A 13,031-nucleotide genomic window follows, 5' to 3' on the forward strand; every position below is an offset into this window, starting at 1 on the left:
TTATGGACAGAATTTTTAGGCGCAGCCAGGGGCCGGAGGGGGTCTGGTTTGGGGACCACATGATAGCATCTCTGCTTTTTGCGGATGATGTTGTCGTATTGGCTCCATCGAGCCGAGACCTCCAGTGTGCACTGGGTTGGTTTGCAGCTGAGTGTGAAGCGGCTGCGATGAGAATCAGCACCTCCAAGTCCGAGGCCATTATTCTCGACCGGAAAAAGGTGGTTTGCCCTGTTGTGATTTAACAAGTGGTAAAGTTCAATTTGGCTATCAGAAATAATTAATAATTATCAAAGATAATTAATAATTGTACAACATTAAAGGAGACAGCAGGTATTAAAACATTTATTAAAACAGAACAAAACGCAGGGGCACCATTTGTTATGCATTAAGGTGAAGGATTTGTACTTGTGTACGAGTCTGGGCATCTCTGCTGAAACTGCTGCCCCCGCGACCCGACTCCGGATAAGCGGTTGAAGATGGATGGATGGTTATAAAAGGTTTCCTTCTCTCCCTGCTGACAGTTTGATTCCATCAGATTTGTGCAAATACATTAGAAGGCCAGCAGTATGTAGACACCCCAGTTATGTGCTATTTTATGGACTGAGCTGAATCCTTTAGTTTCTGTGAAGGGAAATGTTAACACCTGAGCACACAGTGATATTAAAGACATTTGTATGTTTCCAACCTTGTGGCAACAGTTTGGGGGTTTGCCCTTTCCTCTGCACGAAGCCAGCTCCAAACAGAAATGGTTCCCCCAGCCTCGTCTGAGCACCAGGTCACCTTCCACCAGTGTTGAACCTGTTTAATGCTCCTGTCTCTGGATGGCAGCTACTCCCTGCAGCCGGGCTCCAAAACCAGAAGAGTGGAGGCTGTTTCAGCAGTAGATTATGTCTGACTGTTTTAGATGAGACAGTCAGCAATCAGATGTGTGTGTAATGGCGGTGTGTCCACATACTTTTGGTCATTTAGTGTATTTTCAGGGCCTGCAGCAGGGTTTGATCTCTATAAATGTAGTAAGTGATGGAAAACGTGTGGTTAGGATGTTTGGGGCATCCATATACATTCTTCACTTTGAAATACTTGATCTGTTTTTGTTGCTGCAGCAGGACATGAATGTGTTACTGACCATAGGAATGTGTGTGTGTGTGTAACAGCTGTGCCAGCAGCCCCAGTGAACGTATCGGTGACCCAGCTGAGGGCGCACTCGGCCATGGTGACCTGGAACGTCCCCCAGGGAGACACCGTCATCGGATACGCCATCTCACAGCAGGTACTGCACAGTTGTGTGTGTGTGTGTGTGCCAATATTTACTGTTCAGGCCAATTGAGCTCAGAAATTGATTTTTATTAATTGCTGTAATCCTCCAAAAGCTTGAAAATAATTTGCCAGGCTGCTCATTAAACTCAGCCAATCTGTCTCACGTCAGACGTAGCCTGTCTAACCCGTCCTCCCTCTCTGCTCTCATTTGGTTGAGGGCCAATTAATTTAGTAGGGACACAAATTGAAGGGATATGAATTATGAATCTAATGCACAGAAAACTTGGATGGCTGCCCCGCTCAGGGTTAAGAAAACCGCTTTTGAAAAGTTGAATTATGTATATTTTGTGATCGTCTTCATCTCTTGAGGAGTGGATCCTGTCCTCAGGGGTTTTTAAAATGCTTCGTCATTCCTGAGGCCAGTGGGCAGTCAGCATTTTGCCCGGAGACACTCTGAGTCACGGCGGGTGTCTCCTTAAAAGTTTGGAAATGTCAGGAGGATTTGCTCATAAACATCGAACTTGTTGAAAGGCTTGTTAATGTCAGGGCTGCTGCTGCCTGACGTATAGGTGCTTTTTTTGGAGTAATAATAAAAAACAAATCTCCTGATTAAAAAGGTTTGCAGCCAAACAAAGCCTGAGTTATAGTTCTTTATGAAATAAGTAGAATCATTGTCTGTACTCAGGTGTGGGTATTTTTCTAAACAAGACATAATTTATTTTTCTTCTAAATAACCCGTGCAGCTTTACAATCTGTCCACATCATCAGAAGTGCCCCCGGGGGTACAAGTACCCCTGGCTGGGAATCACAAGACAGCTCCTGTTTAATTCTGTTCATCTATCGCCACATTTTGTTCATCTCATGTCTCCTGAAAGCCAGCCTGCTAACTCAGCTTGGTTCATTCTAATCAGGTTTTACCACCCACAGTTTGGCAAAAGAAGAATCAGACATTAGCTGAGCTCTGAGTGGGAGTTGTCTCCATTAGTGGAAATTATTTGGCCGGGACTCGTCTCTCACAGGAGAAACATCCACAGTGGCGGCAGCGATGCCAAACAAACCTTTTTTTATTTATTTTTTCGCCTCTCGTCTGACTCAGAATCCATCAACCTTGTGGCATTTTCAAGAAAACAGACGATGGGGATGTAAAACATCTCCTGCCATAGCCTCAGAGAGCTCTTATGTAAAAACCTTACTCAAATATTAATAGGGGAGGTGATGGGAGCAGGTAGCCGCAGTTGGTGTCCATGCAGGAGGTTTTATCTATACAAGCTCCTTTTTCTCGGCTCTTAGTCATCAGGAGGTGCTCTGGATGAGGGTGAAAATGTCCAAAAAGGCAAAAAAAACTCAAGAAGTGCTGTTATATAAAAGGTGCTGCAGTGCATCAAAGATCCTATGTGAGGCTTTAGGTTTGATTTGGACCCGCACAGCGGCTGCTGGAGATTACCTCATATACACTGTGTTTCAGTAACAAGCTGAGCCTTCTGTTTGTGAAGGAGAGGCAGGACGAGTAGGATCTGCTCAGACAAAGACTTCCTTCACTCATCTGAAGTTGTTCCAAATCCCAGAGCTCCGGCTGCTGAGATTCACACATTACGCAACAGCATTTTCAAACACACACTCACGACGGAAGTAACCCAATTTGAGATTGTATTTCTGAGATGCACAATCCTAATAATCCTTATTCTGATTCATGAGCTATAAGGCTAATTGATGACAGTGCGTTTATGTGGGTAGACGTTACAGCTTCTGCAGACGGTGTCTCTTTTAAACTGTAGGCGAGTTCTGAGGTTACACAGAGGAAGCTGTCAGCTGTTGACAAGAAGAGAGCGAATAGATTTGTAGATCTGCGGCACTTCTCCGCTGAAATGCATTAGGCTGCCGACGTCTGTCTTGACCTAAAAGTAGTTATGTAACCAAATTTGGTGTTCACCTGCAGACTCAAGGGTCAGTCCTCACACGGGACAGAGGTCACGACTTCCTCTGTGCCTGCTGGCAGTTTTTAAAAGCCCCTGAGGCATCAGCCTGTGTCAGGTGAACCATAACCAAGCAAGCTAAAAGGTACATCTATCCAAGTGGAAGGAAAGCGCAGGGTGACTTCACGTTTTCTTCTTTTTTTGGTGGACGGCCACAGGAATCAAGCGATCTGCAAAATCTGTCATTTAACAAGTCTGTGCAAAAATAGAAGCATCTTTTTTGCCATGGGTTTTGCTTTTCAGGAAATACCCTTACCTCTAGCCATGAATCAGGGCTTTAAAAAAGTACATCTCCTCTGCAGCAAATGTTTCAGGTAAAATAAAAAAAAAACATTTAATGTGTTAATTAAAAGTCTCATATATACTTATATTTGGAGGTCTTACCACAGCAGGTTTACATGGTTGAATGTTCTGAAAACACTGAAAGCTGTTTTCAGCCTCTTCCTGCACGCTCCGGTTTAGAGGAACAGAACAGGCTGTTGCTTTGTCTCATGTTTGACATCTTCCTGTTACTAAGGGCTGCTGTTAGCGAAGACAAAACAGTGGTCAGCGAGGTAGATTTAGGAGGTTTTCAGACGGGCTGGAGAAAAAGATTGAAAACCTTTAAACATCAGTCAAAGATGGGGCAGTGAAGCCTAACACTCGTTCTTTCATGAAATATCACATGAAGTTGCACATTCCTCGATGACTTTTCGCCTGAATGAGGCTTTTTCAGCTTTTCATGCAAGTTTTTGTTCCAAAATCTGAGAATCTTGCAGAATCATCGCTGAGTCACTGGCATTGATCAAAAACCCTTTTAACCCCTGCACAAATATTGTATACTATGGTCTTTTAGTGCTGTGGGACAATAAAACCTTGTCAGTGACCCTTTGCTCACAAGGCTGCCAGAGAAGCAAGAGACTCTGTTCTGTCTCTGCTGAGTGACTCAGACATCTGGAGAGCCTCGAGCGTCCTGCCAGCTTTCTATTTATTGACTCCTCTTCAGCTTTTAGTGCTTAACAGCCACATTTACTCTCTCGGTAAGTTGTGTCTCATTCGAAACTAGACTCTCAACGCCCACCATCGCCTGGGTAGACTTTTATCCAGTGGGGAAAAAAACAGTTTGTGAAGATAAATGGCGTGCTTTGCAGTTGTTAACCCTTTTACATTTAAATATCAAAAACAGACATGATTGTGGATTTCAAAAAGTATTTGAGAGGAGATATTTCCCTCAGGAGTTGGTGGAGACCAAAAATTGAGCTAGAAGAGAGTGAATATTGGACTTAAAGTTATCCTATGGACACAAAACAACACCAAATGAATGTTAATGTTGCTCAGGATGTGTAAATTAGCAGCTGTGTGTGAACAAGTTTGTCTTGTCTACTTTAAAAGCTGGTAATGTTGTGCTCACAGCTTGTTTCCGCTGCCCTAAAAACTCCCAGAAACTCAAGTTATTGCAGGTTCTGCCGATGTTACAGACTCATTATGAAATTACATGAGTTCAAGTGTATCATCTCCCATTCTGCTTCTTATTTCACCTGTTTTATTTATGGAGTGTGACATATTTGTCAATTTAACCACTTTTGCTATGAAATATTTCTACACAAGAATCCTGTTATGTGGGAGACCTTGGAGAATATGAAAAACATTGTTGTGCTTTGTTCTTCCTCCGGTATCTCAAAAACTAAAGCACTTTATGGAGCGTTCCCTCAGGCTTGCACAGTTTGGCCTCCAGCTTCTAAGGAAATCCCAAATCATTCTGAATTACCCTGACTATTTACCGTAAGAGAGATTTAAAGATTTTTACCAGGTCAGAATCAGTTCATCCAGCAGCTCGGAGGCAGATATTTGTACATGGATTCTGTCTTAAAGGCGTGTTTTTGCTCCAGCAGAGTATCTCTGCCTGTACATGTGTTTCTTCTTCAAATGATGATTGCTGCTGTTACCTCGCCTGCAGACCTAATTTCCCCCACTGGGAGCGAGTAAGCGATTAAGCTGCATTTCTACGAGGTGAAGCTGCTGTTGCAGCGGGGATTTCATTGGTATTTAGAAGAATAGATTCAACAAATTAATTCAGCTTCTACTTTTACTCGCCTGCATCACATTCACACTTATACACATTTGCCCTTCATTAAACTGTTGTATGGTACTTCTGTTCTTCTATTTTACTACTTGACTCTGGAAGACCCAAGTATTCAAACTAACACAGATGTAAAATTCCCCAAATTGAACTGAGGTTTCCTCTGTTTCCATGTGTTTTTATTGTGCTGTGTCTTGTGTTTGCACGTGTCTCACCTCCAGAGGCAGGACGGCCTGATGCAGCGCTCCATCCGAGAGGTGAACACGTCCAGCCGCTGGTGTGTGCTGTGGGACCTGGACGAGGACACACACTACAGTGTCCAGGTGAGATGAGCAAACGGTCTTTACTCGGAGTCGGAGGGTCACACTGGAGACATATATTTATGTTGAAACGTCATTAAAAATGCACAATATTTCCCCTTTAATGGTTTATAACACATTATAATATAGCTTATCTTAGATTAGGATATGTATTGGATATGTATTTATACAAACTGTTAAAGAATGCCTTGTAACTTTATCTTTAACTTTTAATGAACATGTAGAACTCACACACACACCGGCTTAAAACTCTTAACATGAGCACTGAATTCATGACGACATATTGTTATATATGATTATGTTATCAAGCTTTCATTCCCCTGCCACTGAGGAAGACTGTGAGATGCAGCTGAAAGCTCTGGAAAAAAGGCTAGCAAGGCCCTTTTAAAAAAAAAAAAAAAAAAAAAAAAAAAAAAATCAAACTTGCAACAGCGTTTAAAAGGAAAAGTCAACATACCTGCATGTAAAATGTCATGTGCAGATGTCTACAGTGCAGCTTTAATTGAGGATCTTCACTGACTCACTCTTATTCTTATTAATCTCCTCTCTGTGTTTAATTAACGTGCACTATTAACACTTTTTTATGGCAAGCCAAAAGCCAGCACACACCACAGCTCCTCTCTGAAGGCGGGGTATCTAATGTGAGTCTATTATCATGGCTCTATTAAACTTTTTATAATCCATTACAGCTTAATAGACTGATACAGATTGTCCTTCAGCTGGAGGACTCGGTTAAACATGCTTGTCAGCAATCGGATGTTCTGCAGAAGAGTCACTGAGCAGTGCACTGAAGTCCCGCCAGCGGCAGGAGTGTGGAAATTTGGGCTTTCACCTCTGACCTTCCTGCAGAGGAGGGGGACGTTAAAAAGGGGTATTTAGGTGAAGAGCTTTATCATTATTCACAGTGAGCGGGTAGATTAGAGCTTGATTTCTTTCCTCAAGGACAGGTACAGAGATCAAACTTCAAACTTTCAAATTAGAGAAGTCTTTTTTTTTCTTAAAGGACAAACCTTTGAAAACTTCCAGATGAATTCAAGGACTTATTTTGCGATCAAGTGTTGTAATTAACTTTTGTATTATTCCCACTTTTGCCTCAGTTTGTCATTTTCACCTCAGAAAACTCATTGCTTTCAACCTTTACGGTCACTGTGTAGGCGGAGATGGCGGCGTTGTGCCTCTGTGTTGGATTTCTCTTCCTTTCTGATTGTTGGACTGAATGTTTTCTGTCACCAGACTCCACTGTAGCTTCAAGAAATGTCTCAAAATCCTGTTTGAATAAGAAATACACTATGAAATGTGTTTAGCGTCATTTTTGGGTGGATTGTCACTTTCCTTGCTTGCTGAAAAAGGTCCCAAGGAAGTCCTTAAATGGGTCTTTCTTTAGTCTTCCAAGCTTTCAGTCTGCTTCTGCATTTACAGAACTGTTCGTCCTCCAGCGGTCATACAGGATTCCAGCCAAAAACCAAAGCACCATTTGCTCGCTAAATATACCCTAGCGGAGCCAGTTTCTTGTCATCGTTACATAATGTCATCCTGTGTTAATGTCAGCTGGGAATGTACCCAGTGTTTTGTGTTCAGCTGCAAAGACGTGTCTGCATGTGGCTCCATCTTAGCTTCAGTGTCTCCTGAACTTAAAAGTCTTCTTTTTTGCTTTTTTTTCGGTGGGGTTTAGGTGCAGTCTGTCGGGCCACATGGGGACAGCCAACCCAGCCGTGCCGTCCACTTCAGGACTCTGGAGAGGAGCGACCATTATCCAGCCGGAGTCCTGGACCACCGTAAATAAACACACACATACTGTATACACCTAGTTGTCACTTTATTAGGTACACTTAGCTAAAGTAAGGTAGTCTAACACAACAGCCCTGTAATAAATCCTCCCTTACTGTTCAGTTTTTGTTGAAGAATACTGGCAGGTTTTTCTATTCTGTCCAACCAAAAGGTGCAAGCGTTGCCTTTTTAATCTACTAAGCACTGCTTGACACCACAAGGCACAATTTATCACTTAAATTGCACATTTTTAAGGGGAAAAGGCAGGAAAAGGAAAAGTAGAATTATAAAAAGGGAAAAACTACATTCTTATGTGCACCTCTCCCGTCTCATTTTGAATGATAAAAAAACAAACAAAACAAACTTTGTATGACTATGACCTTCCTGTTGACCTTGCTAAAGAAGTCAACAAACCAATAAAGCAATATTTCTGTACTTTTAAGGCTTTGTTGTACAGCGTTAGATGAGAAGATCGATAGCTTAGCTTAGCATAAAGACTGGAAACGGGGGTTAATTAAGTACATTTTCTGTGTAAAACTTGGTAAACTATTGCTGTAGAAGTAATTGTTTTATGCTTGCTTAGCCTGTGTTTTGAAGAAGCAGCTGGTCCAAACAACTCATGGAGAGTTTAAACTTTTGTTTTTAACCGATGGCTGTGAAACCCATGAATGACATGTTTACTAATTTAGAAATATTTCTGACAAACTTTTTAAGGTTTTGTCTCATTTGTCCTTGTTTTTACTTGCACCACCACATTATATTATTTATTTTGTTGCCAAGCTCCGAAGCCACACTGCCATCCCCTTGGGCCTTGTGTTAGTTTGTGTGTTTAGTTTTGTCAGTACTGTGGTGAGAGACTCTCCTATAGTTGCTATAGTGTCTGCTGTGACCTGTCTGACTTTATTTGTTTATGTGAACTGGCAAGCAAAGCAGGTTTCCTTCTGGGGATCGTTGTTCACAAATAAATGTACATCTTTAAATCCTTGTTAATAAAGTTTGACAACACAGAGTCCTTATTTTTCCTCAGATGAACCAGCGATGGAAGGTCTGGGCATGACTCCTCACTTACAGACAGGGGAGCTGCTCATTATCACCACTGTGCTGCTGCTGTGGGCAGGTTAGCCTGGATGTGTGTGGGTGCATGAATGTGTCTGCTTGCCTGTGTGAAGATAAGGATGTATTTGGAGCACACTGAATGTGGGCTTAATAACATTCTTTGCTTTTCTTTGCTACTTTCTCCACATGCTCGCCGTCCTGCGCCTCAGCCGTCATCGCCCTCTTCTGCCGACAGTACGACATCATCAAAGACAACGACTCCAGCAGCACCAAGGAGAAAGCCAAGAGGCCGCTGGTGCGCGCCACTTCCTCCTACTACAACGCCTCAGCCGGCAGCTCACCCATCTACCACAACGGAGCCGTGCGCAGCAGCAGGGTGACTATCCCCCAATCCCTGAACTTCATTAAGAAAACTTGCTCCTGTCAAACTCCACAGCTTTCATTTTGTTGCAACGCTTCTCTATAATGCATGATCATTCTTGGCTGCCAGGAATATTTTGTTTCTTCTGAAGAGTGCTTCTTTGTAGTTGCATCAGAGATCTCCTAGCAACCAGAGCTGCTGCCATCACGGCTAAATATAAAACAACCAGGTTGGAAACAGACAGAACTAGCTGCTTGTTGGGTTGCTGCTGTGGATCTCTTCAGTGGTATGCTCAGTAAAAGCGAGTTGTCGGACCGGGTTGATTTGTTTCTAAATATAAGTGAAGGTGTGACAATGTTTAAGGCGAGTCAGGTCATAAACTTAAAGGGGCTTTAACTGATTTAATTATCAAATGACACACTGATAATGAATTATCATCCAAATCTGCAGCTTCCCTTAAGTTTGCAGAGCTTTATATCGACTTTCAGCTCTTCAGCTGCAACTTCACTGTTTAGGTTAATTCTCTGGGCCCTTGTGGTGCTGTTTTTGTAGGAAAACCTGAAAAAGCGCCAGTGTTCTCTCCCTGGTGAGCAGCAAACCGCAGAAAGACACAATCAGAGACCAGCTGGTGAACACAGCAGAGCATTTATTAGCTAAAAAAACAGATATTTCCTGCAGGAGTTGGTGGAGACCAGAAACGGAGCTAAAAGAGAGTGAATAATGAACTCTGAATGGATGCTAATATTGCTCCATAACTGCTGGATGTTTATATAAGCAACTGCTAGCTAATAAGTTTGATACAGCAACTGAAAAGATGAAAAAAAATAAGTTATTGCAATAACCCAAGAAAAGTGAGTCTTAGGTCTATTAAGGAAACAGCCTCTAGCTGTAGGGACATGGAATGTCACCTTGCTGGGGGGGAAGGAGCCGGAGCTTGTGTGGGAGGTTGAGAGGTACCGGCTAGATATAGTCGGACTCACCTCCACTCACAGCTTGGGCTCTGGAACCCAGCTCCTCGAGAGGGGCTGGACTCTCCAGGAGCAGCGGCGGGCTGGTGTGGGCTTGCTTATAGCCCCACAGCTCAGCCGCCATGTGTTGGAGTTTACCCCGGTGAACGAGAGGGTCGCTTCCCTGCGCCTTCAGGTTGAGGACAGGCCTCACACTATGGTTTCGGCATATGGGCCGAACAGCAGTACAGAGTATCCGGCCTTCTTGGAGTCCGTGGGAGGGGTGCTGGATGCTGCTGTGGAGGAGACTCCATTGTTCTACTGGGGGACTTCTTGTTGTTTTGACACTAGTTGCCCCGGGGCCGAGACAAGTCGAAAACAACCACAAACAAAGATGTGCCAAACATGGTTCATTACATGTCTGGCTGCCTCTCGATAACAAGAGGCGCCCCATCATCCTCAGCGCACTGAGAATCATTTCAAATTTCTGACATTTTTCAGACAAAACCTGAACGCAGTTAAGTGAGAAATTCAGCCAAGCCTGACTCGGGCCCAGCGGGGCTGCTGCTGCTTAGATTTGTGCACTAAATGCCAATCTCTCACACACATGCACAGGTCACTGATTGGTTCATAAATCTTTACCACACATCCATGTATTAAATGCATAAATTCACGTGGCAGCACATGTGCGTTTGTCCCACGCGCTGCCTTCCTGGATATGAGTCATGTTCATATATCTGACCCTCTCTGTTTGTGACTCATGTGTTTATGAACACAGCTTCCCTCCTCACTGTCTTCCTCTCTCTCTCTCTCTTCCAGCTTCACCGAGCCTCCTCCTCCATCAGCATCATTAGAGTCTGAGTTCAGATGTTGGTTTTGAGAAAACTTACAGCACAGGACGGGTGGAGCTGATGATGCGCAACAGCAAGCGACATTTGCCTGAGGAACTTCAGAAGGATTATCATGAGAAATGAAGAATTTATAGACCAGGCTGAGAGTCTAATTTATTGTAAAATATGGGCAAAGTGAGACGCTCTCCATGCAAATGAACTTCAAATGAAACTGAGGAGGAAATGGATGAGCACTGCTCTCTAGTGGCAGACTGCAGCATGAAAACATAATGCAGACAGATGCACGCTGGCCTGTTGTGCAGCATTGAATGAGCTGATATGAACTTCGCCGCAACAGGACGCATTTTGAACTGCAGCCAAACTCATTTCCAGTTGTACAAAAACGTTTTGTTTCAATTTCTTCTCTTCTCTCTGATGTCAAACACTAATTGTGAATATCTGCGAGCATGTCGGCCAACTGTGCGACAAGTCCTGTCCGCCTCAAGTGAATAAGTCAAATCAAAAGGTTCCTCCTTTTACTCAACTTTTGGGACAACATAAGAGTGTGCTGTGGCCTCTGTGTGTGCACATTTCTGTGTTTTCCTTCACCTCATCTGTATCTTTCATCTCCTAATCACCAGTTAAATGTACAGTACTAATAAAAAGAAGTGTGTTATATGTAATTAGAAAATGTACATAGGTTAAAGTATAATATTAGTAACTGAAGTGTAATTCAAGCAAATATTCGAATGTATAGGATGATGGAATTAACACTGTAAACTTTCATAGCCTGTTTAGTTAAATCAGCTCATAGTTTTACCATGAAGTTCCTGTAATCGTGTGTTTAGTCACTTTATCATTGCTATATTTTATCACTAGTCTTTAAATGACTAAAAGTCCAACTGATTATTCATTTAACTTAAGTTGTTCAGAAATGTCTATTTTAAGTTTATTTGCTCATGTTTCCCAGCCTGCTTTGCAGTTGACAGCTGCAAACTTACTGTACTTCACTACAAATTCAAGGAACTTGTACTTTACTTGAGTATTTCCACTTTATATGTCTAATCTGTTACATCTCAGTGGGAAACAGTTTTTACTCTCTGTCTGACAGCTTTAGTTACTTTTCTGATTATTTCCATTTGTCATCCTCTTGTTGTTCAGTGAAAACCATTAATCTTTTTTTTATTTTTTGATGAACTGAAGCAGAAGAGTTCATTTATATTTTGAGAAACTTCTCCCACTAGTCTGAAGCTAAATCAATTATTTAAAAACCATGTTGGATGTAGAAAAACGCATCATCACAAACCTGAAAACAGGCTGCATTTCCTATAAAAAGTTGACTTTTCTAGAGACACATGGTTCTCAGAGGACAGCGATGCTACAAACACATGATCTTATATACCATGATGCCCTGCTGTAGATTAGACCACCAACAGTATATCAAGTAGTTAAAATCAGCGCAGCCTTGAACATGCAGCAAATGCAGCAGTCTATTAATCCAGAAACATCAGATATAATAACAGGGAGCATTTACACTGTGCACACAGGAGGATATCCTGAAACTGCAACAATTAAGGTCAGAGTTCAGCCACCGTGAAGCAGAAGCGGCCCCCTCCTTCTGGAAGTGAATGGGAAGTGTACTGCAGGCACTGAGGCCTAAAGAGGGAGCTGTCTGCTCACATACATGATACGATTTAAGGGTCACGTGGTTGTTATCACTGGCAGCTCTTTCTTGAATGTATTAAAGTGAAACCACATGAGAATCGGATACCTATAATGATATTTTCTGGGACAGAAACAGCTGAAGGATGATTCTTTTTAAGTGTAATTCTGATACTTGCTTTGAATAAGCCTCTGAAAACCTGTCAAACCATCAAAGTGTCTGAATTTTCATTAAACTATACTGTGGGGGTGTGGGCTGGTTTTGCGCTCAGCTGCAACGGAGAGAGGTGCAGGACTGGCCCAGGAGATGGCGCAGGAGAGAGGTAAGGAGCACCAGCGCACCTGGGAACAGGTGCAGTAAATTACCTCTCTCCCTATTTAAGCAGTAGCACGCCGGGACCCAAGGAAGAGGAATATACAACCAGGAGACACGAGGGCCGGACATTCCGCCGTGTCTGGGCCAAGGGACAGACGCCGACCCTCACTGCAGGGCGTGAACCGCGTGTGTGGAAACAAAATAAATAAAAGAGAATTGTGAGTCGGATCGTCTGGTGGTGGTCTGTGAGTGCTGGGGAATCGACAGAGAAGAGAGTTCATGCTACATTGGCGCCCAACGTGGGGCTCGAACCCACGACCCTGAGATTAAGAGTCTCATGCTCTACCGATCGTGAGCGCACCCCCGCACACTGCCCCACGAAACCTTGAGTTTCTGTTTTTTTAACACTCACTTTAATGAGAATAAACTCCAGTGTCGTGAAGAGATGTTCACCATTATTGTGTCAGTGGTGGGAAAATATAG

General features: G+C 43.0%; 1 protein-coding gene across 1 annotated transcript; it reads left to right on the forward strand.

Moving 5' to 3' along the window:
- Positions 1 to 1,199: 1,199 nt before the first annotated feature.
- On the forward strand, positions 1,200 to 10,628 carry LOC139223825 (fibronectin type III domain-containing protein 4-like). Its single transcript, XM_070855832.1, has 6 exons — positions 1,200 to 1,270; positions 5,511 to 5,612; positions 7,282 to 7,384; positions 8,404 to 8,493; positions 8,642 to 8,808; positions 10,560 to 10,628. The coding sequence occupies exons 1-6, from the start codon at positions 1,211 to 1,213 to the stop codon at positions 10,599 to 10,601; spliced, it is 564 nt and encodes a 187-aa protein (XP_070711933.1). The 5' UTR covers positions 1,200 to 1,210; the 3' UTR covers positions 10,602 to 10,628.
- The last annotated feature ends 2,403 nt before the right edge of the window (positions 10,629 to 13,031 follow it).

Source organism: Pempheris klunzingeri, chromosome 24 (assembly GCF_042242105.1).
Source record: "Pempheris klunzingeri isolate RE-2024b chromosome 24, fPemKlu1.hap1, whole genome shotgun sequence".
Lineage (NCBI taxonomy): Eukaryota > Metazoa > Chordata > Actinopteri > Acropomatiformes > Pempheridae > Pempheris > Pempheris klunzingeri.